This window comes from Callorhinchus milii, unplaced genomic scaffold (assembly GCF_018977255.1).
Source record: "Callorhinchus milii isolate IMCB2004 unplaced genomic scaffold, IMCB_Cmil_1.0 Scaffold10, whole genome shotgun sequence".
NCBI lineage: Eukaryota > Metazoa > Chordata > Chondrichthyes > Chimaeriformes > Callorhinchidae > Callorhinchus > Callorhinchus milii.
In genome coordinates this window covers 4,295,352-4,322,876 of record NW_024704751.1, presented here as the reverse complement: position 1 = coordinate 4,322,876, position 27,525 = coordinate 4,295,352, and the positions used below count along the sequence as shown (strand labels likewise).

Here is a 27,525-nt window from a genome sequence, read left to right as displayed (position 1 = left end):
AGGGATAAAGACACCCATTTTGCTATAACCTTTACAAGTTTGCTGTGGGAGGTGTTAGCACAGAAAACACAAACTTGTACCGTCCTGTAAATAGTGTACTGCTGCTTTCCACGGTCAGAAATCATTTCAAGATGCCTTTTCAGTCCTTTGGCTGCTGACTGCTTTCAGTGTGGCTTGTTTTTTTTTTCTGTCTTTGTCCAGTGCAGCAGAGAAGCCAAACTTTTTTTTTAAAAAAGAGAAACGTGACTTAAGCAATCGCTTTGCAGCATGTAGGACTGCAGCTGCTGTAACCCAGTGTAGCTAGTGCTCTTCTTTCTAACAATGATAATAATATTAAGCCTTGCATTTGATAAAGCGTCTTATCATGTCTTCGAGACGTCTCAAAGCGCCTCACAGAATATACTGTAAATCTACACTGAATACTGCGCCAGGCCACCTATAATCTGCATCTTTTCAAGTAATTCTCCTTGATCAAGCGATAGTTCTGAATGGGCTTGCCCATAAATCTGATATTCTTCCCTTATACAGTTGGATCCTTGTTGCCTTAAGTGCCTGCGGGGGCACTCAACACTTTGTCAGCTACTGCTTGAATGCTTTCATTTAACAAGCGTTGGAGACGTGCATCGTAACGTTTCAGAAAGCAGAGACAACCGAGTCTTTTGTTAATTCCACCCTCAGCTGGAGAATAAAGTGTGCACAATCCGATTTGTATTTCACTCGCATGCTCAATTGCTTTAAAGACAATAATCCTTGCATTTGAGAAAGTGCCTTTCACTGCAGGTGAACGTCTCAAAGCGCTTCACGGGATATATTGTAAAGTGCAGTGACTGTGTGTTTTGAAGGCAAACCCGGCAGCCAATTTTGCACCCAGCAGTGTTTGTCTCTCAAACCGCCGTGAAGTGAATGATCAATTTTATCTGGAGGATCATTGACCAGGATACCGGGAGAAACTCACTTTTCTTTTTGAATCAAGGGAATAAAGTGTAGTGACTGTATATTTTGTAGGCAAACATATTTTGCGCTGGAAGCAAACTCCTGTTCAGTTTACACAAATCCAAATTGCCTGCATTTCTCTCTCTCCCGCCTTCCCCCACCCTCACCCCCCACTTACTGCAAACACACACAATTTTCTCCCATCATCTCATCTCCAGAAGCTCTTTGACTCCTATTTCCTTTTACTGGGGTATGGTTTCCACAGGCGCCGGTCATCTTCTGGTACCTCACTTAAGTATCTATTAATAATGTGTGAGTCTTTGTATTGAGCTTCGTCAGGTCATTTGACCGAGGTGTGCATGTGTGGAGAACATTGCAGCCGAGCCTGATCTTGTTCGATATCCACACATTGGCATCTCCAGCATTTGTCACCGGATAGTGAATAGCAGCGGGAACCCTGGCTAATTTTCTCTTCCTTAGACCTCGTACACTTAGGGAAGCTTTAGCACCTCGCTGAATGAGATCAGCTAACTTGGCACAGACTGAAAATGGAACTGAGACTCTCCTGGTCTGAATAGCTACTTTCAAGATAAACTCCCCGAGGCAGAGAGAGAAATCTTAAAATGCCCGTTCTTTAATCCGTACGCATCTTGCAGTGTTCACTTTGTCGTTTCGATCGCATATCCCAGCAGGAAGGTGTACCTGAGCTTTGTAGAATCATCTTCCATTTGTAGAATGAGATGTGATTGAGTTTGCTGTGTGTGTACCACTACAGCAACAACTTGCATTACATAGCGCATGTCACGTAGGCACGTGTAACACAGTGGGCATAATTCTGAGCTTCCTTCTGATGTTGCTGGTCAGATAATGGAGCTATAAATTGCGAGGTTTATTCTCACTGTTGTTTTCATTATGTGGGGTGGGAATTTCTTTCGGTGCAGTAGGAAAACGTGAAGTACACAGCCCATCGCAAACTGCACGCAGGGTTTGAGAGTTAAACGTTCCCTCTCGTCTTGTTATTCCTGGCTGTGCAAACATTGTGCATCGTGCATTCGCTGTGCATGTTGTGCCACTTGTAACCGAGTGAATGGCATAGCTGAAATAACAGGTGGCTGCACAAGCGATTCTGTACAGCCACTGTGCGTGCAGCCGGTAAATTAATGACCGAGCAGATGCGAGCAGGACGCGAAAAAAAAAGGTGAAACGCAGAAGAAGATCATTGCAAAACACGAGCGACCCACATGCTGACGTACTTGACAACCTGCTGTACAGAACGTTTTCGCATTTCACGCATAACCTGATTACCACATAGCTTTATTTACACACCCAGAGGAACACTTAGCAGCACGTCAAGGTGAAATATTGAGCTGTGTATTCCGAAGCATAATCAAGTTGTACTTTTTGCTGTCAAGTAGTTGCTGTCAACTGCGGCGACTGTATATTTGTAGCAAATGCAGTGGCTGTTTTGTGCACAGCAAAGTCCCACAAAGAGCAATGAAGTGAATGATCAAATTAGCTGAAGCATTGTTGGCCAGGGCTCCAGGAGAAACTTTCTTTTAAATTTGAGCAGCATCAGGAGATCTTTAACAGGTAGATAGGAGCTGACTTAGTATATTCCGTGAAGCACTTTGCGATGGCTCAATGATGTGATAAGCCGCTATATCAAATGCAAGGATTATTATTAGTTAGTTAGTTAGTTGAACCTTGTCCCTCAGGACTATCTTTGCTTCCCTACAATATAACCCAAAATTATTTGCGTGCAGCAGCACGCATTTTCCACTTGGTTAGCGAGGCAAAGTGAAACCGTACTTATCAGCCGTCCGCTTTTCAAAGCAGTTTTCAACACCTCAACGTTTGAGCTTTGCTACAGTTCCAACGAGTAATCTATCCTCCAACCCCCAACGCGATCTTTCCTGAGCTTCGGAGGGAAGTCAGCTAATTGAAGGTCAGTAACATGAGAAAGCTCGATGCGACTGAACTAAAGGCTGGAAAATTCCACTCGCTCGTCAACTAGCCTGTGGCAAGTCACTTTCTGAATTCGGGGAGCTGAAGCTCTTTGACAAAAACATTCTCGTTGTTGCCTCCATCTTTACCTTCCCTGTTGTCGGCCTGCTCCTCCCCGCTCACACAAGGCCCGAGATCTGAAATTCCACCCGGTCTTAGCCTGTAAGATCATTGTGTCTCAGATTCTTAAACTCAGAGACAAAACGGTCTTACAGCCTACAACCAGGTGGAATTTTGGGGCTGTCATTTACTTATCCATACCAACATTGGTTCCCCTCTCCCCCGCACCACCCCCCACCTTTCTAGACTTCCCAAATCAGGTTGAACTGAAGAACTTTCCTCGATTCTGCTCGATCTGAGATTTTAAGACACAATGATCTTGCAGGCTAAGAGCGGGTGGAATTTCAGATCTCGGTTAAAGGTCAAGCAACTTCTTAATCAGTGTGAAGTAGTTTGGACTTCTTTGCGGGAATGATATTGGCCAAGGAGAGAGCACATTATAAGGCCCACATCTCTGCTCTTTCCTCTGAATGCCGTCATAGCACCACTCTGTACTTTCCGACACTTTTTGCCCTTGGCTTGAATATAACACCTACTCAGTCTCCTTTTCTACAAACCGGGGGCGGAGGGAATCCAATTATAAAATCTTTTCTCTTATCGTCCTCCCACAGAGTGTAACCCTGGGGCACCGTAGCCAGCCCAGTATCATGGTATTTAAACCTGTAAAAAATCCATATTTTTAATCGCTTGTTTTGACATGCGATCTGTCACATGTGCCCCTGCTAAAGTGATAATGGATTGCAAGATGTGGTGCCATTGAGTAATGTGTGGTAGAAATAGACTGGTCTTGTGTCAGTAATCTCCTACTACTGTATTTACAAATACTGTTGACCTTGCTGTTGGCATGTAATGGCCGACGCAGCTTATCACCAGTGAAAGCACAATGGAGTAGAACCTGTTGCTTTGGTGGAGCAGCCACCTGTCCGAGAAGGTTCGTTCGTTTAAGGACCACCTGTTTTCTGATACAATTAGCACTCTTGAGGCTTGCAGTGGAACAACACTCCTGTCTTTAGGCTGTATCTGATACCTATTAGAAATTCCAACCATTCACAGCTTTGAGGAGAATTTTTGTTAAACTCCTACAAAACAGCCCAGACACAGGCAGGGTTTGTGTTCCTTGTGGTTCCCTTCTGGTCTATACTCAGTCATTTCCCATTTCTTATTATTCTGGAAACAGATAATAATAATAATAATCATCCTTGCATTTGATACAGCGCCTTATCACGTCTTCGAGAAGTCTCAAAGCACTTCACAGAATATACTGCAAAGTGTGGTGACTGTATTTTGTGGGCAAAACGCAGCAGCCAATTGCGCACAGCAGCGTCCCCTGACCCACCCGCCCCACTATTGGCGGGAGAGCCTTCAGCCACTCTGCCACCAACCTCTGGAATTCCATTCCCCAGTCACTCCGCCTCACCCCCTCCTTAGCCTCCTTCAAGTTCCGCCTCAAGACCCTCCTCTTCGACCATGCCATCAGTCACCCCCCCTTCCCCTCCCTTCCCTTCTCCCCCCCTGACCCCAGCTCAGGTTTGAAATGCTGTACTCTGTCCAGCGCCTTGGGACGTCCTCCCGATGTGAAAGGCGCTATACAAATGTAATCTTGTTGTTGTTGTTGTTCTTATCTGACTTTCCAGATGGGGCACTATATAGTGGCTTGGAAGCAAGTTTCAGGGGTGATGTTTCCCATCCCTAGTTCAAGGTCATAGATGCCCAGTTGTAGAGTCTCTCCTGGGCTGTGTCTGAGATCAAGCAAGTCATCACAGATCAGAACCAACCTGGGACTTTTTGGTTCAGTTCTGTTCCAGGCTGCGGGTTTATCAACTGAGCCGTCTTAAAATAAGTGCAGAAACCCAGCTTCCAAATTGAGAAAAGTTTCCACAATTCTACACAAGCTTAATTTTTCTAACGATGGCCTTAAGACAAGGCCCGTGAGAAAATTTGGACCTCTGACTCGAAAACACTTGATCATGATTAAACAAAAGGCGAAATACTGCAGATGCTGGAAATCTGAAATAAAAACAGAAGTCGCTGGGAACAACCAGCAGGTCAGGCAGCATCTATGGAGAGAGAGGAAAGTGAGTTAACGTTTCAGGTCGGTGACCTTTTGTCAGAACTGATAACCTTGATAACGATTTTCTGTCTGTCCTGTATGTAGTTTGTCCTTTCCAATACAAGACAGATCTGTATTATTCACTGTCTCATTTTTAAGAGAATTCTTTTTAATTAGAGGGTAATTTCTACTCATTTTTTTTGTTCCCACAGCTCCTTCATTCCTAAGTTCATCAACCACCTCTTCAAATGCAAGCCTATCAGTATGGTGGGAGCAGAGCAGGTAAGAACCCTCCTAGCTGGAATGGAACGTTTTACTGTTACCTACGGGACAAAAAAAATCATTCGTAACATCACCAGCCCAGTAACATGGCATTTAAAGCATTGTCTTTGCCGGGAGTAGCAGATGATAGAGCGATCGATCTTTGATTAGGGAACGAATCCCAGGGCTGCCTCCTTCAACATAGTTGCCTCAGTTAAGTAGGTTTCAACTCTTCTGTTGGCCTGCTGATGAGATGTGCAAGTGTTTCAATCCCAGCACTGACCCCCCATTTGCTCAATGAGCTCAAAAGTTTGCCAATGAGTATTAATGTTTAAAGACTTCAACATGTGCGGAATTCAACTCCACGTAGTATTAAACGATGAAAACCACGAGCATTTTATTCTGCCAAGTGTACTGATTCACGTCCCACTGATAACACGTGAGCCAAATATTGAACCACTCTGCTGCTGGGTTTGGCCCTTTGTTTGAGACTCGGGTTCAGATCCAGCCCAGAGAAAGGGAAGAGGTTTTTGTGGACACCGAGGTCGATCAAGGGCAGAATCAACAAAACTTGCGTTTATATCGCCCCCTACACACGGGATAGCATCCCGGAGCGCTTGACAGTGGCGTAGTCCAACCCCAAGCCAGGGGGAGAAGGAAGGGGGGACTGAATCCTGTCAGTCTCTCTAAGTCTATTCCTTCAGCCTCTCTAAGTCTATTCCATCAGCTACTTATAGGTTAACAAGTCGAAACATCGCACTTCCCCCCCCCCCCCCCCAAATATTTATATCTAAACAAACCCCTAAACTGTAAAGGAAATGTCAAAAATAATTCACCTGTAAGATGGTAAAAACAAGAGACGAGTCTTACGAGTGAATTAATGAAACATCTCACCTACAGTGTATGAATACAGCTGTTTAGTCCATCAGAGAGAGAGAGAGCGCGGCTTATTTGCAGGAATCTCTGTTTGCTTGTTACAGCAACATTCTTTGTGTGAACAGTGTGGCCTAAGGGATAGGCTTTCAACTGCTCAGCTGTTAACTATAGCTACAGCTGTTTTGGGGCCAGCTCCTGGTGTTAATATACTTGGAGAATCTTGGCTACGTGGTTGGAACCCTGTTGATCTGGGAGTCACTGATAATGCACATTTTCTGTAATTCCCATCAATTGAAAACTTAAAATTGGCCACAACGTTTCCTGTCAGCAACACAAAAATAATTTCACACGGGATTAAGTTAGAATTCACACGCATACACACACACACACACACACACACACACACACACACACTTGTTGCAACCAAAAGAGTTGGATATTCTGAGGGCTTAGGTTGCTGTGATTTAAGCGGTATTCACTGTTTCTAAAAACGGTTTAGTGATGCCCTGTTCACATGGTATACATTCAGTTCAGGCAATTTTTCAAAACCTATTACTCGAACTTGCAGTAGTAGTAAATAGTTCCACATTATAGCCTGTACGAGCCAAATAACTTTCATGTCTCGGTTGGTTGAAACATTTTGAAGTTGTCTAATTCGTAAAAAGCAATTATATTCTGACAGTATAATTACTTTGCAGTTTGCAACATGCCATGGCATCTTGAAATGTGTATTCTGTTGTAATTTCAATCTCGGCAGTGAAGTAGTCGAGGTGTTCCAAGTTGCCTTTAACATTTTCGCTAAAATATATTAGATCGCTTGATGCTGTGTGCTTCAAGGGTCCTTTATTATAATAATAATAACAATAATAATAAAAACAATCATTAATAATCATCTTCATCCTTGCATTTGATATGGCACCTTTCATGTTGGGAGGATGTCTCAAATTGTTATATAGAATTTACGGAGTACAGGATATGTAAAGTGTAGTGATTGTGTGTTTTATAGGCGAATGAGGTAGCCAATATGCACTCATCAGTGTCCCACAAACAGCCACAAAGTGAATGACCATGTCATATGAGTTTGGCGGTTGATGTACTTGTGAGATACTGTACAGAGCACAGAGTCAAGAGTTTTAAGGCCATTTTTAAGAGCCAGGCATGTTGTCCGTCTGACATATAGGAAGAAAAATCTAAGTTGAATATTAGGACAATATTAATCCTTACTAGGCCTGTGGTTTATTGCAGTGTGTCTCTGGGGTGCGCTCGTAAGTTGTTTTATTTATTGTTAACGGGGATGAGAATTTGCCTTTGTTGCTCCATTGAGATATCACCAATTGAAGAGTTAGTTGTGCAAAATGGAAGATTCTTATTATACCCCCCACCTCCTCTCCAAGGCTTTAGCACACGTTGAATACTTTATAATCATTTTGATGCCTTACAGCGTATTCTGTGAAGCGCTTTGAGATGTCCCGAAGACGGGATAAGGCGCTATATCGAATGCAAGGATCATTATTATTATTATGCGTGCCGTATATCAGCCTTAATCCGAGTGTTGACTGACATTTCAACTGGGCATCCCTCAGTGGATGAGTTTCACCAGTTAATGCCCAGGCTAGATGGAGCACTAAGTAGGAGCCGAGTGCTACATGTCAGGAAGCAGGAACAGCTGGGGAGTAACAGTCCCCCAAGCTTCAGGTGTTCCAGCACGTACAGTGGCAAGTTACCAATAAACCTTCCGTTTGGCTGGATCAGGCTGCAGCAACGAAACAGAATTTTTCAACCTTATTAATTTGACGTTGTGCTATATGGTGCAAAAGTGACACCTCAATGTAAACGTCATTTACACATCAGAAAAAAAAACACGTTATAATATCCCCCGGTGCCATCAATTTTCTTGTTAGCAAAATGAGAAAAGGAAATAACGGGCAACAGCAGCTTCCGTGCGTGTCCACCATTGGCGATCGGGCCTTCAGCCTCTCTGCCCCCATCCTCTGGAACTCCATCCCACAGTCCCTCCGCCTTGACCCCTCCTTCGCCACCTTCAAGACTCGTCTCAAGACCCTCCTCTTCGACCGTGCCTTTTGTCACCCTCCTATCTCTCCCCTCTTCGTCCTCCACCGCTCCTGATCCCAACCACCAGCTCGGGTGTGGATCCCTGACTGTCCAGCGCCTTGGGACGTTCACCTGACGTTAAAGGCGCTGTGTAAATGTAATGTGTTGTTGGTAGCTTGATCCAGTACAGGCATCAATGCTGCTGCAGCCACAAACAGGCACTCCATAATGGCTAGTGGGACGACACTGGGGCTTTAAGGAAAGCAGCTGTCTGATTGGATTTATGTTTTGTTATTACCCATGAAGAACTGTAATTTCAATTATGCCACAGCAATAAACATTTTTTATGTTATATTAAAAAAAGTGGTTCGATTGTGGTTCAGGATGGATCGCTTAACACTTCCCGCTGTTTACTGCGGCTTTTATGTTTTTTTTAAAAAAAGCACAAAAATCATTGCTTTCTCCATGGGAAGAGTCCAGTGAACTTAGCAGCTCTGGGAAGGGATTGGGTGATATGCTTGGCTGTGCTGTCTGCTGGTGTCACATTTATTTGGGGTTAAAATTTTGGCCAGCAACGAGACGTTGACCTGAACAGGAATGCACCAGCTCCACAATATTTCATCCTCATGATCAGTCTCAATCGACTAAGCAGACTGCTTACTAGGATTCCTTTAGCTGTTGACACAAGCCTGCAAATCAATTTTTTTTATTTAAACCGTCTTCCGCACTTTACACTAACATTTGTTGCCTTGGAGGCTGAGCTGGAGTAAAGGTTTTTTTAAAAAAACTGATGGTCGCCCTTTTGGCAATTCCTCTGCTTCCCCTCCCCGTCCTTTGTCCAAATGGTTTGGCTTCCTCTGAACATTGCATCAACGCTGTCTGATGTAGCCACGATTTAACAGTGAAGGTCACCGCAGCCTTAAGGGAGATTACCTTGGAGGAACACTTCTGTTTGCATGTTAAAATATAGATTTCTCAGTGCCGATTTGGGGGTCGAGCTGTGTGGCGTTGTGAAGTAATACAATCTGGCTTTGACACAAAGCAGCCATAGTTACTGTTGTTGCTGAGTGTGTGAATGCAGCGTATCCTTGGCAGAAATCTGGTATTTAGTTGGATGGATAATGATTGTGAGTCTCAAGATAATCGAATGGTCACGATACAAAGTCTAGGTTTTCAGCTGAATCGCCTAAATCTGAAGGAGGGGGATTTTGCTCCCGTGTAAAAGCTGTCAGCTCATGCCCACGTTGGGAAAATGGAGTTGCTCCAGCAAAGAACTATCACTATCACATCACGTTTGGAGGTGCTAGTGTAGATCAAAGATGGTCATGTCAAAGGCAAGAAATGGCCTCATTTGTGAGCCTGTACGGTATAAGAAAGCACGGACCAAGGAAAGAGCATTCAGCCATCAAGCTCCACAGTCACACCGACTTCACATGTCACCACTTAGATGGGTTGTGCTGGAGACAAATTGCTCCTATTTGCCTCGAAGCGCTTTTCAAAGACAGAATGAGAGCCCCTGTCCAAGCTGGATCGTGACCTTCATCCCATGTGCTTTAATCTGTTGGGACCTTGAATGTTCCACATAAAGGCTTCCCGAACTCCAAAGTCAAATCAAGCCAAAAGAATGGAAGCTAGCCAAGAGCAGTGACCAATTATACAACACAGAAACTAAAAACGCCAGTGCCTATTCTAGCGGGTTAGTATCACTCAATGCAGCTCCTTGGTAAGTCAGGCTTTAGAATATTGCGAGAACATTCGGGGGACTTACCTTAAAAAAAAAAGATATTGAGGCAATGGAAAGAGTCCAAAGAGGCACAAGATACTCGTGCGATTTGGGACTTGTATGTTATGAGGAGAGACAGAGGCAGTTACACTTAGTTTCATCCAGGAGAGAAGAGGAGGGATAAGAAAATGGTTCAGCTCTTTAATATGACGAGAGGCACCGATGATGTAGATTTGAGCAGATTATTTTACTAGTTGTTAACGCAGAACAAAGAGAGGTAGAATTCTAACGAGCTTCACGTGAGGCTGGAGATGTAAAGGAATGTGGCAATGGCTCCTAGTAGGCGCTTTAATACTTTTGATTGACTCCTTTAAAAAAGAGCTTAATATCTGGTTGACATTGAGGGTTTTAAGAAAACAAATAAAGATCTTTCCTGAACCAGTTATGCTTTTTCTCTCAGCGTCTATGGAGAGGGGTAAGTGAGTTAACGTTTCAGGTCAACAACCCACTTTCCTCTCTCTATAGATGCTGCCTGATCTGTTGAGTGTTCCCAGCGACTTCTGTTTTTATTTCAGATTTCCAGTACCTGCACTATTTTGGCTTTGATGCTTTTTTCTGTTGCTATTTCTGCAGCTTCTGCTTGATACTCACTCGCTGAAGACCGTTCTGCTGGATCTCCCGTCCATTGGCTCCCACGTGATACGGAAAGCCCCGGCAAGCTACACGAAGATCGTTGTCAAAGGCATGACTCGCGCAGAGATGATCCTCAAGGTAAGAACAATCTACCCAGGCAAGCAACTGTGACAGACACTGCAACAGGGTGCCAACGGTCATCTGGTACAACCCATCCAAGAGGTCACTGTTAATGCGTGAGCTTTGATAGAGTTTGTTGGTCTTCAATCTCGGGTAGTTGTATCACAGCTCAGCCTCAGCCCACGTCGATACCTGCATGTTTTCAAGCCGGTTAAATGACTGGGGATCAGAAGCAAAGGGCTTCTGCGTTTGATTATTTCCCTCCTGAGCTCCAGGGCCATTGGAGACCAAGTGTAGAGCCATTACCACTGACCCTACTGAGATCACCTAACTCAGCATAGATCAGGGAATGAACCTGAAGCCTTTCTATGAGTCATAGCCAACTGAGCTATCGAAGAGCTGATGGGGAATAGCTTCTCCTTTGTTTGTGCTCCATTTTCCTCTTTTCCCTCTGGATGTTAGCATGTCATTTATGCATTTGATACAAGGTGACATCCTTGTTAAATCATTAACAAGTTGTGGCGTGATCGCTCAGTGGTAAACTGCAGTTGATTATGTGGAAATAACATACAAGAAATCAGTCCTCTCATCTCATTGTCCTGAGAACATCATAATTTATAGAGCCGTAAACCTCTAAGGTGAAAACATCTCCTTATCAGTGTTCCTTTCAGAAAGGTGACGTTCATAGCTGGTGCCATTCTCTTATCAGCTGCAGTAGTGTACTTCATTCCTCAATAAATAACCCACGAGGCACGAATTGTAATACTCTATTCGTTACAGTCTAAATGGTGATGGGTACAGTGTCAATTTTGATTATTGGAGCTCCGTGAGTCTTGGTAGAGTCCCCAGTTACCTGGAGAACCACAGTGAGAGGAAAAATAGTAATCCTTGCATTTGGTATAGCTGGTAGGGCTTCCATGTCAGGAACACGCAGCAGCGTTCAGCGATGTCCCACAAACAGCCATGAACTTAATCATCAGTTTTATCTGGGGATGGATGATCAGGCCACCACAAGAGAGACTCCCTTCTCTTTTCAAATAGAGCCACGGTGATCTTTAACGTCCACCTGAACAAGTAGAAGGGACCTTGGTTTAATGCCTCTTCCAAACGATGGCGTCTCCCTTTTGCATCCAAAAATTGTTCCTGCATTTCGCACCTTTTCCTTTCAAGAGTAAGGATTATTATTAATTTCTTGGATTATTATTAATGGCTGGAGATCAACCTCAAGATAATTATTTGTTAGGTCAGGGTATTAAGGGATACGGAGCAAGGACGGGTAACTGGACTTGAGGTATAGATCAGCCAAGATCTTATAAATGGTGGAACAGACTCAAGGGGTTGAATAGCCTACTCCTGTTTCTATGTCTATGCATCTATTTCAAGTCCTTATCCAGGGTTGATCTACATAATGGGAGAGTGAGAGAGGAAGAGAGAGGGAGGCAGGGGAGGGTTGTGTCTTTGTAAATGGATTGGAATTGCCAGCCCGACATCAGTTGCACTTCCTGGTGAGAGAAACACTCCATCTGAATAGCAGAATTAAATCGGGATGATTTTGTCTGACTGTCCGTCCCCAACCCCCCACCTGGAAACCAGCATCCTCCTCGTTCTCGAATCATTTGTCACGACAATACCTCCTCCGAGCCTTTGAAACTCAAACAACTTCATTTTGTTCCCTCGTAGCAGAAACCGTATGGCCCTTGTCAGGTTCAATTACAAAGAGAATTACACAGACGGGCCCTTGTTGGTGGTGAGCTTTTGCAGACCACCCTTTATTTAGAAGGGAAAAGAAAAGCATGAAAGAAATCGTGTGATGATATACTTTTTAAAATATTCCCCAAAAATGCTTAAGGGTTATTAATGACTCAGAACATCACATATACTGTGTGTGTGTGTGTGTTTCTAAGATAAAAGCCTTCCTTTGCTTCTTATTAAAAGCCACTTATCAGAGTGGAAGGACTTTTACATGGGATGTAAAAGTCATTTGACCCATTGAGATTGCTCAGTCCACCGGAGTCCATGCTGGCCTTGCGTAGAACTCTGGAACACTTTTCCCTCAATCCCTCTGCCTTGCCCGCGCTCTCCACTTTTTCAAGTCCCGCCTGAATACCTCCCTTTTCGACCGCGCTTACGATCACCTACATCTTACTGAAGGTCAGCGACCGGCAGGTTTCAGGTCTTGGCTTCCACACAAGGTGCCTAGACTGATCAGATGCAGGTATGAGATATCAGATGTCACAATCACAAAGCACCTCCCCCCCCCACACCATTCTTCATAGGAAGCCACCTGTTGATGACTATAGTTCGAATGCGTGTCCCAGGGATTTGATGTGTGACCCCACAAACCAGGGTTAGTCTATTCAAGCGCTCCGAGATGCCATCCAGTGTCGAGGACACTATATGAATGCATGTTGTTGTTAGCCCTTGGTCTTGCCGGTTTGTTGACCTTCCATTTGATGCAGGACGTCACAAAGCACTTCACAGGATTTGCTGTAGAGTGCAACAACTGGGTGTTTTTAGTAAGCAAGTAAGCAAACGCACCAAGAAAGCCTCTCGCTTTACCTCTTATAATAATTATAATAATAATTCTTGCATTTGATACAGCGCCCCATCACGTCTTCAAGATGTCTCAAAGCGCTTCAGCTTCACAGGATATACCGTAAAGTATAATTTGCAGGTCAAACGCGATAGCCAATTGCGCACAGCAGTGTCCCACAAACAGTGGTGGAGTGACCTGCCTTTTGGAGGGGCGGGGGGTGTTGTAAGGCACAAATCAATCAAATCTGGAGAATATCAAAGAAAAATATTACATGTATTAGTAATGTTACTAACATTCCACCTAGCAGAAAAAACATGGATAACTAGCAAGGGACGCATGAGGTCTGGTTGCACGTTACCTGGTTTAGTTCAATTTGGGTTCATTGGGTGGAGAAGTTGCCTTTGCCCATATTAAGGGATATTAATTGGACTTAAGGTACATATCCAGACTGTTTGTGGGGACGCTGCTGTGCGCAATTGGCTGCCACGTTTCGCTCACAAAATATACAGTCAATTCTCTTTACAGTATATTCTGTGATGCGCTTTGAGACGTCTCGAAGATGTGATAAGGCGCGATATCAAATGCAAGGATGATTATTATTATTGTTACAGATCAGCCATGATCTTCTAGAATGGCGGAACAGGTTCGAGGGGCTGAATGGCCTAATCCTGTTTCTATGTTTCTATCTCAGCTGCTGAAGATTTCAGCTGGGACCAGAATGTATCCACAAAGTGTGAAGATGTAAATGACAAACCAAACAAATGCTAATGTCTACAGCGTTTGGAAAACAGGAGGGAGCTACTGTTAAGTAGCCTGACCTTTGAGGCATTCTGCTGAAGCCCGCTGTGCTTTGCACGCTAACAAAGTAGTCACCAGCCTCACAGCCCCCAGCAAGAGCGAAGATTGTCTCTGGTTAAAGCAAATTAATTGCACCAATAGCTAATACCCTCAAACTGGTAAAGCAAAGCCTTGTTTATGGCTGAATGTCCCCTGATGCTTTCCTTTCAACATTTTGCTATTCCATACACCCAGTCAGGGGAAAAAACACAGAGGCTGGCCTGCCTGCTTTGTGGTGATTATAGACATTCTCCTGTTAACATTGGCAGTCTTTCACCCTGACCTTTTTACGCCAAAATGTATACAGCTGTGACGTGCAATAAAATAAATCAGCACTGCACTTGACAGTGTTTCTGGGCTAAATCATCCAGATTGCCTTTAATCTCTGCGGCTATCAAACTCGGGACAAAAAATCGGCTAATTGTTTACACTGCAGGTCACTTCTCCGGGATAAGTCATGGGATAATAATCATCCCGAACTTGCAGGCTGAAGCCTCAGACGCCATCCATCAAGAGTGTTCTCAGCACCAAGAATGCAAATGGGAAGCTGCTGCTTCGAAATCTCGGTCCGATGTTGTACCAAAAGTCTATGTTATTTGAGGTGCAATGCGGGGCCCTAAGATTCAAACACTTTAGCACTTGATTTGACCTGCGAATCCGTACGTAACACATCGCATCGGCTGTGATTCGGGGACAGCGGAGAGTTTTGTGGAACAATCTGGTCTTTGTGGATGTTCAGTGCTGCATGTCGCCTGCTCCATCCCACACATGTGGAAGGATGGAGGGGAGGAATATTTAGAGATGTTTGTGCTACAAGGCAGAACATCAGTCACTACGCTTCAAAGTAACTGCTCGGGTGAAACGCTTAAAGACGTTTGGGTGTGAGAGAATGTTGTGTTAATTACAAGTATTTTAGGAATTATAGTTCAGCATTGCACATAGCAGGGCAGGGGTGTTGGCAGTCTTATTTAACCCCCCCCTATCTGGCCTTCTAACCATTTTCCCCGAATGCTGCTTTTGATGCAAATAATATGAATGCAGATTGTTAGATTGTTCTTGGGTGAATTGGGGGTGAGTTTTTATTTTGCAGGAGGAGAAGTGGTTCATGAAAAAAGTTTTTCTTTTTTTAAAAAAAACATTGTGGATCCATAGCAAAAGCCCCAGTTAAAAAATGTTACTTGAACAAGCTGTAGCCATTTTGTGATATGTTAAAAGACCATACAGTCGGTTAAGAATAATCTGCGTGTAATGAAGATTTTTTTACAAAAAAAATCTAACCACGTCTTCTTGTGCTACGCCTACTTCTGCTTCATCCCAGTGTGAGTTCAAAGAGGTGCCAAAGTAGCAGCCAGACAAAGATTTCATTGAGTAGAACTTGCACACAGTAAATCCACATTTTACACACAGAAATCGGAGTCGAGTTCCCTCCTCTCTCCCTCCCTCCCATTAGGCAGCAGCTAACAGGAGAAGACTTGATTGGAGCTGTCATGATACTCAGACGACACATGCTGACTGGAATAGTGTTGCTCCATCATTAATCACTAGTCGATATCCCAGATGCACACGTCAGCTACCGTGCTGCCTCGATTTAGCTTCGATTTGAGTCAAACCTGAGCCAAAAGCAAATGACCTGACCTGCTCCCTCGCTCTCTGGGCCTGCAGGAGATCCTGTGAAAAAAATCAATCTGTGTTAAACCCAGGTTGTCGGGTTTTTTTGGAGGGTTACAGTTACGGTTTTAAATGTGGAGTGGCCAATCTCAGCGAATGCTGGCTATAGTTTCCCTTCAGGCAGTTCATATTTCATATTTCAGATATAAAAATCGACTGGTGTCAAGGCAATTTAGATTCATTAAATTGAGATTCCGGATGATTTAGGAAATGCAGAGGTCGGATTTTGTGCCTCTTTGTTTTTAATAACCAGGTAACTGTGCAAAGACTCTTTATTGTTTTAACTGGCAACTCGCCACACCAGTTACTAAGTTAAATCTATCACTGCCTCGGAGGAGGTTAGGGGGGTGGGGGAGAAGAGTGGGGGCAGAGAGAGTGATTTCAAATGCCTCTATGTTAATCTTTTGGCCTTCATCTTCCTTTTGTTTTGGGAAATGAGATCCACAGCCTATGACCTCTTTTTTTGCAAATGTTTCTTAGGAAAACTCTTCAAAGTCTTTGGGTTTATATCTTCAGTTGGTCAAAATAAACTAAGCTGCTTCTGTTCCCCTACCCAAAATGTACACCTTTGACAATTCTACGGGGGTGGAATTTGCAATGTTTTGCAACCTGTGAAATGTGTGTCCCGCGTTCTGAAATATTGGAAATCTCTGCCCTTGTGTTGTTTTGTGTGAGGGATAATCACAGCTACATCCCAGGGGAGCAAAATCAGGTTAATGGTGTTTGTAATGTACGCACTAAATTAAGAAGCAGATTAATTATAGTAATGACTGCATTTTCTCAAGGGCACATCATGTCAAAATAACTCAAAGCGCTTCAGTTGTACATAATAATAATAATCCTTGCATTTGATATAGCGCTTTTCACGTCGGGAGGACGTCCCAAAGCGCTTCACAGAACACATGCGTTTTAATACATTTTAATATATTTTAGAGAGTCTTAGGACATTGGGAGAGACAACCTTCTCTTTTCCTACAGGGATTGTTGGATCTTTGACATCCAACAAGCAGACCAGTCCTCAGTTTAAGGTCTCATCTGAAGGACAGCACCTCCAGCAATTCTGCCCTCCCCCATTAGTGCACTGGAGTGTGAGCTCAAAGTTGCAGTGTGTTTCAGTGATTGAAAGATTACCAAAAGAAGACAATAATAATAATAATAATCCTTGCATTTGATCGCGGCAGCCAATTGCGCACAGCAATGTCCCACAAACAGTCGTGGATTGAGTGACCAGATTATTATTCATTTTTTTAAAGGGGTTATTACAATTATTGCAAAAGGATTTTTACAATTATTGTAAAGGGATTATTTAAATTAACAAATCCTAATTACTGAACAATACAATAATCACCAACTAAAGAGGGTCAGTAGTTGAGTTGTAGCAGAGAATAAGTACGTCTTTGTTTCTTCTTGTAAATGCTCCATTCATTTTTATATTCTTAGGGAACAGGGTGTGGGATTCTGACTGTGCGAGTGTGAGGCACTTCTCAAAACTTCATCTGCAGCAGAGACGAATGGCTGATCATTTCTTTTTTACCATACGCTGACCGAAACGTTCTTCGTCTTACAGGTGGTGATGGCTCCTCATGAAGCATCCGTGGTGTTTGTAGACAATTACATCAAACTCCTGGCTGACTGTAGCACAGACACATTCCAGAAAATCCTTGACATGAAGGTAAGGCCGTTTCCACAACCAGATACAATATGTGGTAACATTACATTGAAATCTCAGCACTGTGTCTCACTTGGCTGGGAGCGGAGCAGGGCTAAGCTGCCTTATTTCTCCAGGGAGAAACCAAGTGTTAAAACCAACAAGGCCTCATGTTGCAGTGGACGGAGATACTAGAGTTAATGGGAACATTAGCTCCAGTTACACTCCTACCTAGTACATGCTGTGCCGGGGGTGTAAGCTGACACTATCTCACGTAGTAAGTCTTAAGCACCCTAATGGGGAGGAATTCCACCTGGGTCTACATTCATTCTATTTACATAGCATTTTAAACTGTCCAGAATTTGGTGTATTGAATATTTAGCCTTCACTTTGAAGTCTCAGAAGAAACACACAAGGGGAAAAAAAGGCTTCAATATTAAGGCTGCTTTTAAGAAGCCGCCACATTCTACACACAATTGAAAACGCAAGATAAATAGAATAAATCTTGAACTGGGTGGAAATTCTCCGCAAAGATCTTACAGTTGCCGACACCCAATGGCCAGGGAATGGAAATTCCTCATTACTTTGGCGAAAGTTGACCCGAGAGTCAAATTGGCTGGATCGTTTTCTTGAAAGCTTTGCACAGATGAATGTGCTGAACATTGAAATGCAGTGCCGGCTTTAAGAAGTCTTGCGTGTTATTCAGACCTGGAATGCACTGCCCGAAAGGCCGGTGGAAGCAGATTCGATAACAACTTTCAAGAGAGATATTTGGGGAGGACAAATCTGCAAGGCTATGGGGAGAGAGAGGGGGAAGTGGGATTAATTTGAACAGCTCTTTCAAAGAGCCGGTACTGGCATGGCACAATGGGCCAAATGGCCTGCTTCTGTGCTGTATGATTCTATGATGTATTTTCGGGTCGGGATGAATTGAATACATTGTGCGCTACTGCTAAATGGGTGAGGTGGAGTAACACTTTAGGTGGTGGCTGCGCTAATGTTGCACGAGTAGTTTTTAAAACTATTCTCTGCACCACACTTGTCCCTGGCTGAGAGCACCAGCTTAACAATCCTCTGCCGGTCAAACCCTGAGAAGCATCCAATTCTCCTCCTCCTTCTTTGTGGGATCTTTTAACGTCCACCTGAACAGGCACGGACGGGACCTGGGTTTAACGACTCATTTGTCGGAGAACACTTCTTAACAACACAGCACAACCCCGGCACTGTATTGGATTGTCAGCCTAGAGTATTACATACGTTGAAGTCCTGATGTGGGGCTTGAACTCACAACCATCTACGTGTAATACACAGAAGCTACATTGCTGGTTAAAGCCTGAAACGTTTCCGCTAGTTATGAGGAATTATGTTTTTTTTTTACCTGGTTTCTGTCTCACAGGGGCTAAAGCGGAGTGAACAGAGCAGCATGCTGGAGCTTTTCCGACAGAGGCTGCCCCCACCACCTTCAGGGGGAGAGAACAGCCTCTCAGCGTCGCTGCCCGCCCCGTCCCCCGAGCAGGAATCCTCCAGGATCCGCAAACTGGAGAAACTCATCAAAAAGAGACTGTAAGACAAGTAAGAGGTTTGGCACAGGTCAGGGCCTCCCCGAGAACAGGTATCTCACTCCTTACAAAACACTCTTAGCTTCACCTGGATGTAAATCAACCATGCAACGACGACAACGAGTTACGCCTCTTCTTAATTCCCCTCGACTGGTGGGAACGCCAGTCCGACAGATCACCTCAAAGCAAATCGTTCCCCCACGTTCGACAAGCCGCGGTCCTGATTTCTCTGAGCTTTCCACTCTCCGCGCGCGACTTTCCTTCCGAAGAATTTGTACTTGAAAAAGGAGCAGATTCTACTCCAGGGTTGAGAACTTTTCTGTGAGGATCGTCTTCGTAGCACCTGGTGGTTTGGTGCCCCTTGTGGGCCTTTGTACTGTCAAGTTAACCGGATTTTTCAGCTCAGGGCGAAAAGTTGGGCAGGTTTCCTTACTCCACACACACGCGCCTCTATTTACCCAGCAGTTAGTAGGAACCCGGTTGTTAGTCGACTGGCGGATCGCTTTTCCGGGGCTAATAATCCCCTCAAAAAAATAATAAGAATTTGGTAGCTCAATCCACGACTGTTTGTGGGGACGCTGCTGTGCGCAATCGGCTGCCGCGTTTCACCCACAATATATACAGGAGATTCACTTTACAGCGTATCCTGTGAAGCGCTTTGAGACGTCTCGAAGACGAGATAAGGCACTATATCAAATGCAAGGGTTATTTATATATTTTATGTGCTCTGTGCTGGAACTGAGAGAGGTATGCTCAACCGCCCTCCAGGAATTAACAGAGGAACTAACGTTTATGTTGAAATCAGGTCGAATCCCTCCACTTGCCACAGAAATACCGAGAAAGAAGATGTGAAGAAATACAGTGGTTATCGCTGAGGTTGCAAAACACTGTTCGTTCCACCCACCAGTTCTGCAACTTTATTTTTTTCTTTGAAAGAAAGGCAAAGAAAACAAAGTGAGGTATTGTTTTGGTGTTGATATTAAATGCCAGCTTCATGTGTTTAGTGCACTGCAGAACACAGCACCGGGACCTCACCATCACAGCCATTTGTTTACTGTATTAGTGACAACTGCATTGCAACGCCCTCAGTGTAACACACGCTTTCCGCCGACTGTAGTTCCAGGTTCCACCCGCTCGTAATAGTCAGGAAGACTTTTGTATTATTCCTTCAAGCTGTTAGGTAATGGTGGAGGAGAAGTAGACATTGTGCCTGGGATTCTGAATGCTCTTTATGCGAACAAAGCCACGGCTTGAGCAATTGAGGTTGGGAGATCGAGCGCGAACAAAGGTCCATACAAACGAGCCAGCTCATCCTGGGAGAAGGGCAGCAGAGTGGTCGACTTTGTACTGTTAACAAGAAAAGCACTAAAGAAGTCTAGGTCAAGTCAATATCTGAATAGGGGGGGAAAGAAAACAGGCTAGTTAGTATTTTGGCCCTTCCTCAGAGCTTCGACGGGCCAGAGGGAAGGAGGATCTTATTAATTTTCATAATTGTGTGGTAATAGCTGTCAGCACATGGCTCTGCTGCTGCCCCATCAGATTTGTGTAAAAGTCGATGTCTTTTTGTAAAAGACGTTAAGCCCACAACAGCGACTTTGTTTTCTAGTCCGGCTTCTTATTGGGAACTTAGTTAATTTGCTTGAATTTTTCAGTGAGGCAGGTAGTACATCTGTGGGCATTTCGCCAACAAAGTGTACAGTCAATTCACTTTACAGTATATTCTGTGAAACTTTGAGACGTCTCGAAGGCCTGATAAGGCGCTGTATCAAATGCAAGGATTATTATTATTACCACCTGTGGCACACTGTTGCTGACCCAATTGGTTGAATTCTACAGATACCATTATTGGCAATGATAATATTACCATTTTTTAAAAAAAACATTTGAATTTGCTCTACGGTTTATTAGCTTGTTTCTGAACACTGGCTTATTCATTGCCTGAAGAATGCAGTCAGAAGCTTGGCATTTAAATGTGATCAATGCTACGATTTACCAGAAAGTTGTACTTTATTTGTGTATATATAATTTAATGTATTGGATTTATTGTTTCAGAGGTCTCTTGAGCATCACTGTACGAAAAACTCGCTTGGCACAACTCTGGCACAGTTCCTTGAGTTCACACCCTCAAAACAAACTAGATTTCGTTTTGAAAACGCTCCCAAGACACCATTCGGGGTGAAGGCGCTATATAAATGCAAGTTGTTGTTGTTGTTGTTGAAAGGAATAGGAGCTTCTTATTGGGATCTCGTCCAGTGAAGAGCTGACCCGTAAAAGCAAGGTGGCTCTCTTGTCTGATCGCTGTTCTGTGCTGGTTTCAGATGGGGAGCTAATGGGGTATTAAAAATTCATCCTCCTCTTTGGGGGGGTGGGCGGAGAGGGGAGAAATAAGCCCATGTCTTTGGAGCTGACCTGGCTGCCAATTGGAATATAGAAGTTGACTCATTGTTCTGCGGTTTATCAAAAGTCTGGTTCTTGAGCCAAATACATATATGCAGGACTTCAAGACATTGCTAATGATGGCCGGCCAGCCTAGTAACTAGGAATAACACTCAGACTGCTAACAAGTCGAAGCCTGAAGAGGGTATCTTAGCTGGACAAGCAGTGGGGAGTCTGAGCTCCCTTGATTTAGCAAGTGTCAGCCAGGGTTCCTGCTCCTGATTGCTCTCCACCGACTCCTGCAGAAAGGTGATACGTGTTTGGAAATCGGGGTGAGGGTTTGATCAGATGATGAGCTCCACTGTTGAGCAGCCTACAAATGCTCGCTATTCGAATAGTGCCTGTCTGGACAACACACTGCAGGGTGACTGGTGCCTGAGGAACTGCTTACAGGAGATGATTGGTGAATAGAAACGGTTACAGTCTCCAACTTCTGTCTGTTTTAAAATCCAACTTGTTTACCTCTGCAAAGGCAGCATCCTTTCCCTTTTGGTTGTTAGGTAATTTATGATTCCGGTTAGGCTATAAAAGAGATCCTCTCTTTATGAAGGGTTGAGCTATGTACACACAAGATGGAAGCAGCAAATCAGTGGGGTGGGTGAGGGAGAAAATTAAATTATGTGCGACTTTTCCTTGTGGTAAATAGACAAATTTGATGTATATATTTTACGTTGATTATAAGACCTTCAGTGTCACAACCACTTTCCTGCTAATGAATGTAAAACTGTCTCGATACTAAAGCTTCGGAAACATTGTCTTGTCGTGAACAACACTAAGAAACACTTGTCGCATTACGTTTGTTTTCAATAAAACATGTTGGATCTCGCTGTCATTTTCCTTTTGCGTAATTTATTGCGGCCACATTATTTAACACTGTCGCCTGTCTCTGTTTGCGTAAGGTCTGTTTCATTTTGAACCTTGTACCGTAGTGTAAAGTGAGTCATGAGATCTAACCCAATTCCCTATCCCAGGCAACCAAAGTCCTTAGGTAAGAAAGAGCTCTTGGTGGAACAGTTGGCACAGTGTTTGTCTGTGGGACCATGGTTAAATGGGTGTTAAGCTCTATGTGTGTGTGTGTGTGTGTGTCTTCCAATGCATAATAATCATTGTATTTGATCCAGCGACTTGTGTCATTCAGACATCTCCAAGCGCTTCACAGGAAGTACTGTGAAGTGTAGTGACTGTATATTTTTGTTGGTGAATACAGCAGTCAATTTGTACGCAGCATTGTCCCCCCGACAGACGTGAAGTGAATGACCAATTATAGATTCACATTCTATGGTACGAGTACATCCTAAACTAGCCTGAAATGACACAACTACAATCTGGTTTGTTGAAGCCACGAAGGCTAGACTGTAAAGAATGATTGTGACACGTCATTAGACTTAAGAGCGTTGGTTTAGAGGGCGGATTGCACGCACTTACATTGCACCCGGCTTAGAGAACACTTGATGTCGTCAGAATCAACAGCTGGTACTTCTGTAATCTGTCACACAAAAGGGTGAGAACCTCTCAAAAGTGCTTCTCAGAGACGTGCATCGCTGCATAAAGGGAAGGAGTGAAAACGGACTAGACGTTCACCACTTCCACTCCTGGGAAAACCCGCCAGCCCCCATCCTACCAATTTACCTGCATATCTGGCTATCAGCCTGTGCAGTTAGTGGCACTCTCGCCTCTGAGTCAGTATGTTGTGGGTTCAAGCCGCACGTCGAGACTTGGAACTCACATAGTCTAAGCTGACACTCCAATGCAGTGTTGGGGGATCGTTGCATCGTCTTCCGATGAGACGTTAAACCGAGATCCCTCTTCAGAGGGATGTTAAAGATCCCGTGGCGCTATTCGAAAAGAGAATGGAGTTTCTTTCTTCCAGTATCCTGGCCAACAGTTCCCCCCCACACCTCTCCCCAATAAAAAATTGGTCACTCATGACTGTTTGTGGGATATTACTGTGAGGAACTGATGGCTTGTGTTTCGCCCATAAAATACACAGTGTATCCTGTGAAGCGCTTTGAGCAATGTGAACAATGTGGTAAGACGCTATATCAAATGACAGTTGTATTTCCTCTCGATCTATACCTGCAGATCTCCTGGTGTGGCCATTTAGTCCTTTCCTAAGGAAAACGGAGGGCATCAAAAAAAAATCATGGCCAGTTGGGGTGGGAGGTTTCATAGCAAATTTCTCTCTGACCTTTAATAGTAAAAGCAATGTATTTCCCATTGCTGTGCTTTCTTGTGCTTTGAAAAGTACAAAGATAGAACCATACAACAACAAGATTCCATTTATAGAGCGCCTTTCACGTCGGGAGGACGTCCCAAGGCGCTGTACAGTTGGGTCAGGACCCGAGCAGGGGGGAAATGGTCAGGGTGAGGGGAGGGAAGGGAGGGAGCGAGGAGGGGGTAGAGAGTCGAGAGGGGAGCTGAAGACACGGTCAAAGAGAAAGGTCTTGAGACCGGCCTTGAAGGAGGAAAGGGAGGAAGCGGCGAAGGCACTGGGGGATAGAGCTCCAGAGCCTCGGGGCTGAGAGGCTGAAGGCCCGGCCACCGATGGTAGGGCGGTTGGGGCGGGGGAGGTGGAGCAGACCGGAGCCAGAGGAACGGAGGGTACGGGCAGGTAGGTAGGGGGATAGTAGGTCGGAGAGGTAGGAGGGAGCGAGGCCGTGAATGGCCTTGTAGGTGAGGATGAGGATCTTGAATTCGAAATTCACGGCACAGAAGGCCATTTAGTCCAACAACAACATCAACAACTTGCATTTACATAGCAGGGTAGAGTCTCAGAGCAATCCTTTCAGCCCCATTCACTTACCCTTTTCCCTACATAACCATGTTGGGAGTATTGCCTTTCTGCTGATGAGCTTGTTTTCAGAGCTATCTGGTTAAACTAGTTACGATTCCATAGTCCTGACCGGCATCTGAGTATAATTAGCAGAAAACTAAATTCCTGGGGGAAAGAAAAAATGGGTTTCCCGAAAAGGAAGGTGCCTGGAAACTCCCAGTGTTTGTAAACTTATATAAAATCATTTTAATTTGGTTGCGAAAGAAAGCAGTTAATTTTGAAGTCGCACTTAATTTAGACGTTTAGGGTAATTTAAGGTTACGCAGTTTTAAAAAAAAAATTCCAACATTCCACTGGCGCAGGGAATTTAGGGGTGTGGAAGGGAGGGTGAAATGTAATGTTTAACCTGTATGGCGTTTTCCTTTCAACGCTGACGCGACTGTGGGCCACACTGCTGTGCGCAATTGGCTGCTGCGTTTCACCCACAAAACACACAGTTATTACACTTTACAGTGATTCCCGCGAAGCGCTTTGATACGTCTCGAAGACGTGATAAGGCGCTGCGTCAAATGCGAGGATTATTTTTATCATTACGCCCCTTACAATCCAAACCCAACCATAGGAGTGCGCATTGCTGTGCTTGCTTACAACAGGACACTGGGTTTTGAATCAGAAATGGGCTCCTCCGGAAACATCTGTCCGTACAAACTCAATCCCTGCTACAGTACGTGTTGTGTCTAAATGCAAGGCTTCTGAACAGTGGGTGGAATAGGCTTGTGGGATTATTTGGCCGGACTCGACGTTCTTAATTGTTTAATGGCGAATGTCTCTGAGACGTTTAAAATGTCCTTCGCTGGCATGTCTTCTCCGCTTCAAGTATTGGGTTTCACAAGTCTGCCTTCTGCAGCGGTGAAGATATTGCAGAAGCCAGATTTTCTCTGTGGATTGAGCCTCGGCCCTGGTTAGGCTGTGGGTTTGATCCTCATCCCAGGACCTGAGCTCATAGTCCGAAGTGGATCCAACAGTTCAGGACTGTGCATATTTTGAAGAAGAGCGAGGGATTTTCCTGGTCCCTGACCAATATCCCTCGCCCTTCTCAATTCCCCGAAAATAAATGGATTCATTGATCATTTACCTCGTTGTTGTGTGTAGGGCTTCACTGACGCAGATCAGTTGATGCGATCGACTACTTATCATCACCCTGCAAAGTGACTCATTCATGTGCAACGCTTGGGAGATCTCGCGATGTGGTGAAGCAATCTATCAAGTGCGAGTCTTAATATGTTCATTTAGAAACCCAGCATTAGAGTACGATAACTTCAACTTGCATTTATCCAGCTCCCTTCACACGGGGCAGAGTCTCGGATCACTCCACAGTGGCTAAAGGGCAGAAATCAAATTAGTTTGGAGCTGTTGGTCAATGATCCGCTGGATAATATTGACCATTCACTTCATAGCTGTTTGTAGGACATTGCTGTGCGCAAACTGCCTGAAAAATTTACGGTATACCCTGAGAAGTGATTATTTTTAACTGTATCCGCCTCCTCTTCTCTCGTCCCCTCCCCCAGGGCCCAACCCCTCCACCCCCACCCACTTTCAACCCCACCACCACATCTGTCCCGAAACCAGGGGCAGAACTTGGGCCAATTCTGTTTGTCGGTGATGTTAGGAATTGTTGACCGTTTCTCTGAGAAAGGCGAGATTCTTGGCTACAGACAGGAAATACCAGTCTGGCACAGTACAAGCTTTTAGTGGCCATTAATTTGCGACTACAAATTTGAGTAGTGAGCTGCCAATGTCAGGATTGTGGGAACTCCGTATTTAGAACATCTCTAACAAGCAAAACCCTTGTGAGTATTGATCATTTCAAATTCTCTAAAATCACAACATTTATGGAAGCCGTTGAGTGCCAAACTTCTCACTTTCTTACCCGCCTCCCCCTCCTCACACACGCGCACACACACACACACACATTCCGCTCAGCTTTCCATTGGCAACAGTAAACCATGCATTCACTGGTTGTGAAGCAGCATTGGCAAGCGCTCCAGAAATGCTGTGCAATTGAAGGAAATCCAATGGACCCCAAAGATCACTGGAGAGGTTTGGGTGAAGAAGGTTCTTCAGCTCATTTGACCTCATCCTTGCCAAATGCCAAACCCCATTACTACCTTTGTGCCACTACTGTTTCTTAAATGACTCCAGTCTCCGAACGCTGTGTGTCTTGCGGAGAAAAACATACATAGAAAAATAAGTGGAGCTCAATGGAACCTGTGAGGACTCCTCTCCGTGTGTGGCACAGGCGGTAATGCACAGAACCAGGCCAGGTGCTTTGGCCTGTCTGCCCGGGTTCCCCAGGTTGAAGCCAATTATCTCTCTCTCTGTTCCCTCAGACAGTTAGACACGTCTGTGGGCGACTCATGACTTCTTCAGCCCCAATTCAACCGAGCAAGTTAAACTGCGGGCTTTGGCAGCGCAGCGGCAAATTTAAAATTTCCTCTCGAAATCCTAAACCGGGCACCAATCCCAGAGATGTTCTGCCCAAGATACGTCCTGAATAAAACGGTAGTGTTCGGATTCAGCCTAAATGTTTGTGCTTATCGTGGTTTTGGTGTGTTATGCAGCGTCTTATCCGCAAGTCGAACAAATCCGTGAATATTTGGTAACTCCTAGATAAACACACAAGTTTTATTTCATTATTGCCTTTAGATTATCATCAGCCTTTAATGTTTCAGTGAGTTTTCTGTGGCTCCTCTGATATTGCCACAGAGCAGTGAAGAGGAGTGCAACTCATTATGTGCACATCAGGAGAGGAGGAGGGAGGCTGTGTTATAGTGTTTAGACCATCGCGCCCTGATTGTGTTTTTCTTTTGAACTCGGAAAAATACATCTGAGTCCTTTGAAAGGCGACCGAACCACACCGGTTCTGTGTTGCCATGATGTAGTGTCCTTCCGCGATGAATCACTTAGGGTTTGTGCAACCAAGTTGTTTGCAGTGTTTCGCCGATGGGTTCCTGTCTGGAACTTGGCCAGGTTCTGTGGGAGGTCTCCTCGTGGCCTTGCAAAGGAAATAAACCATCTGTGGGTTAAAAAGTAGGTCAGATTCCAACAAACGAGGGCCTCATTCCTGACGACCTTCTGCTCCGGAGTGGGGGAGGGGGGTAGGGGAACGGCGGGGGCACCTGGAATGGCGCCTTCATTGGCTCTTGAGATGCGCAGGTTCAATGCTGCTTCCCTAATTTGAAGGGGACGACTTCACAGCATATACTGTAAAGTGTAGTGACCGTATATTTGGGAGGTGAAACGCAGCAGCCAATCACGCACAGCAGTGTCCCACCAGCAGCCGTGGATTGAGTGAC

At 44.6% G+C, this 27,525-nt stretch overlaps 1 protein-coding gene across 1 annotated transcript in view; it reads left to right on the top strand.

The window, feature by feature from the left end:
• Positions 1–19,414, top strand: part of vps53 (VPS53 subunit of GARP complex) — a 103,791-nt gene extending 84,377 nt beyond the window's left edge. The window contains exons 19-22 of the mRNA XM_007900733.2: positions 5,260–5,329; positions 10,593–10,730; positions 17,321–17,425; positions 18,798–19,414. Coding sequence (XP_007898924.1) covers positions 5,260–5,329; positions 10,593–10,730; positions 17,321–17,425; positions 18,798–18,968 — 484 coding nt within the window. The 3' untranslated portion in view covers positions 18,969–19,414. The remainder of the gene's footprint in view (positions 1–5,259; positions 5,330–10,592; positions 10,731–17,320; positions 17,426–18,797) is intronic.
• Positions 19,415–27,525: the final 8,111 nt, after the last annotated feature.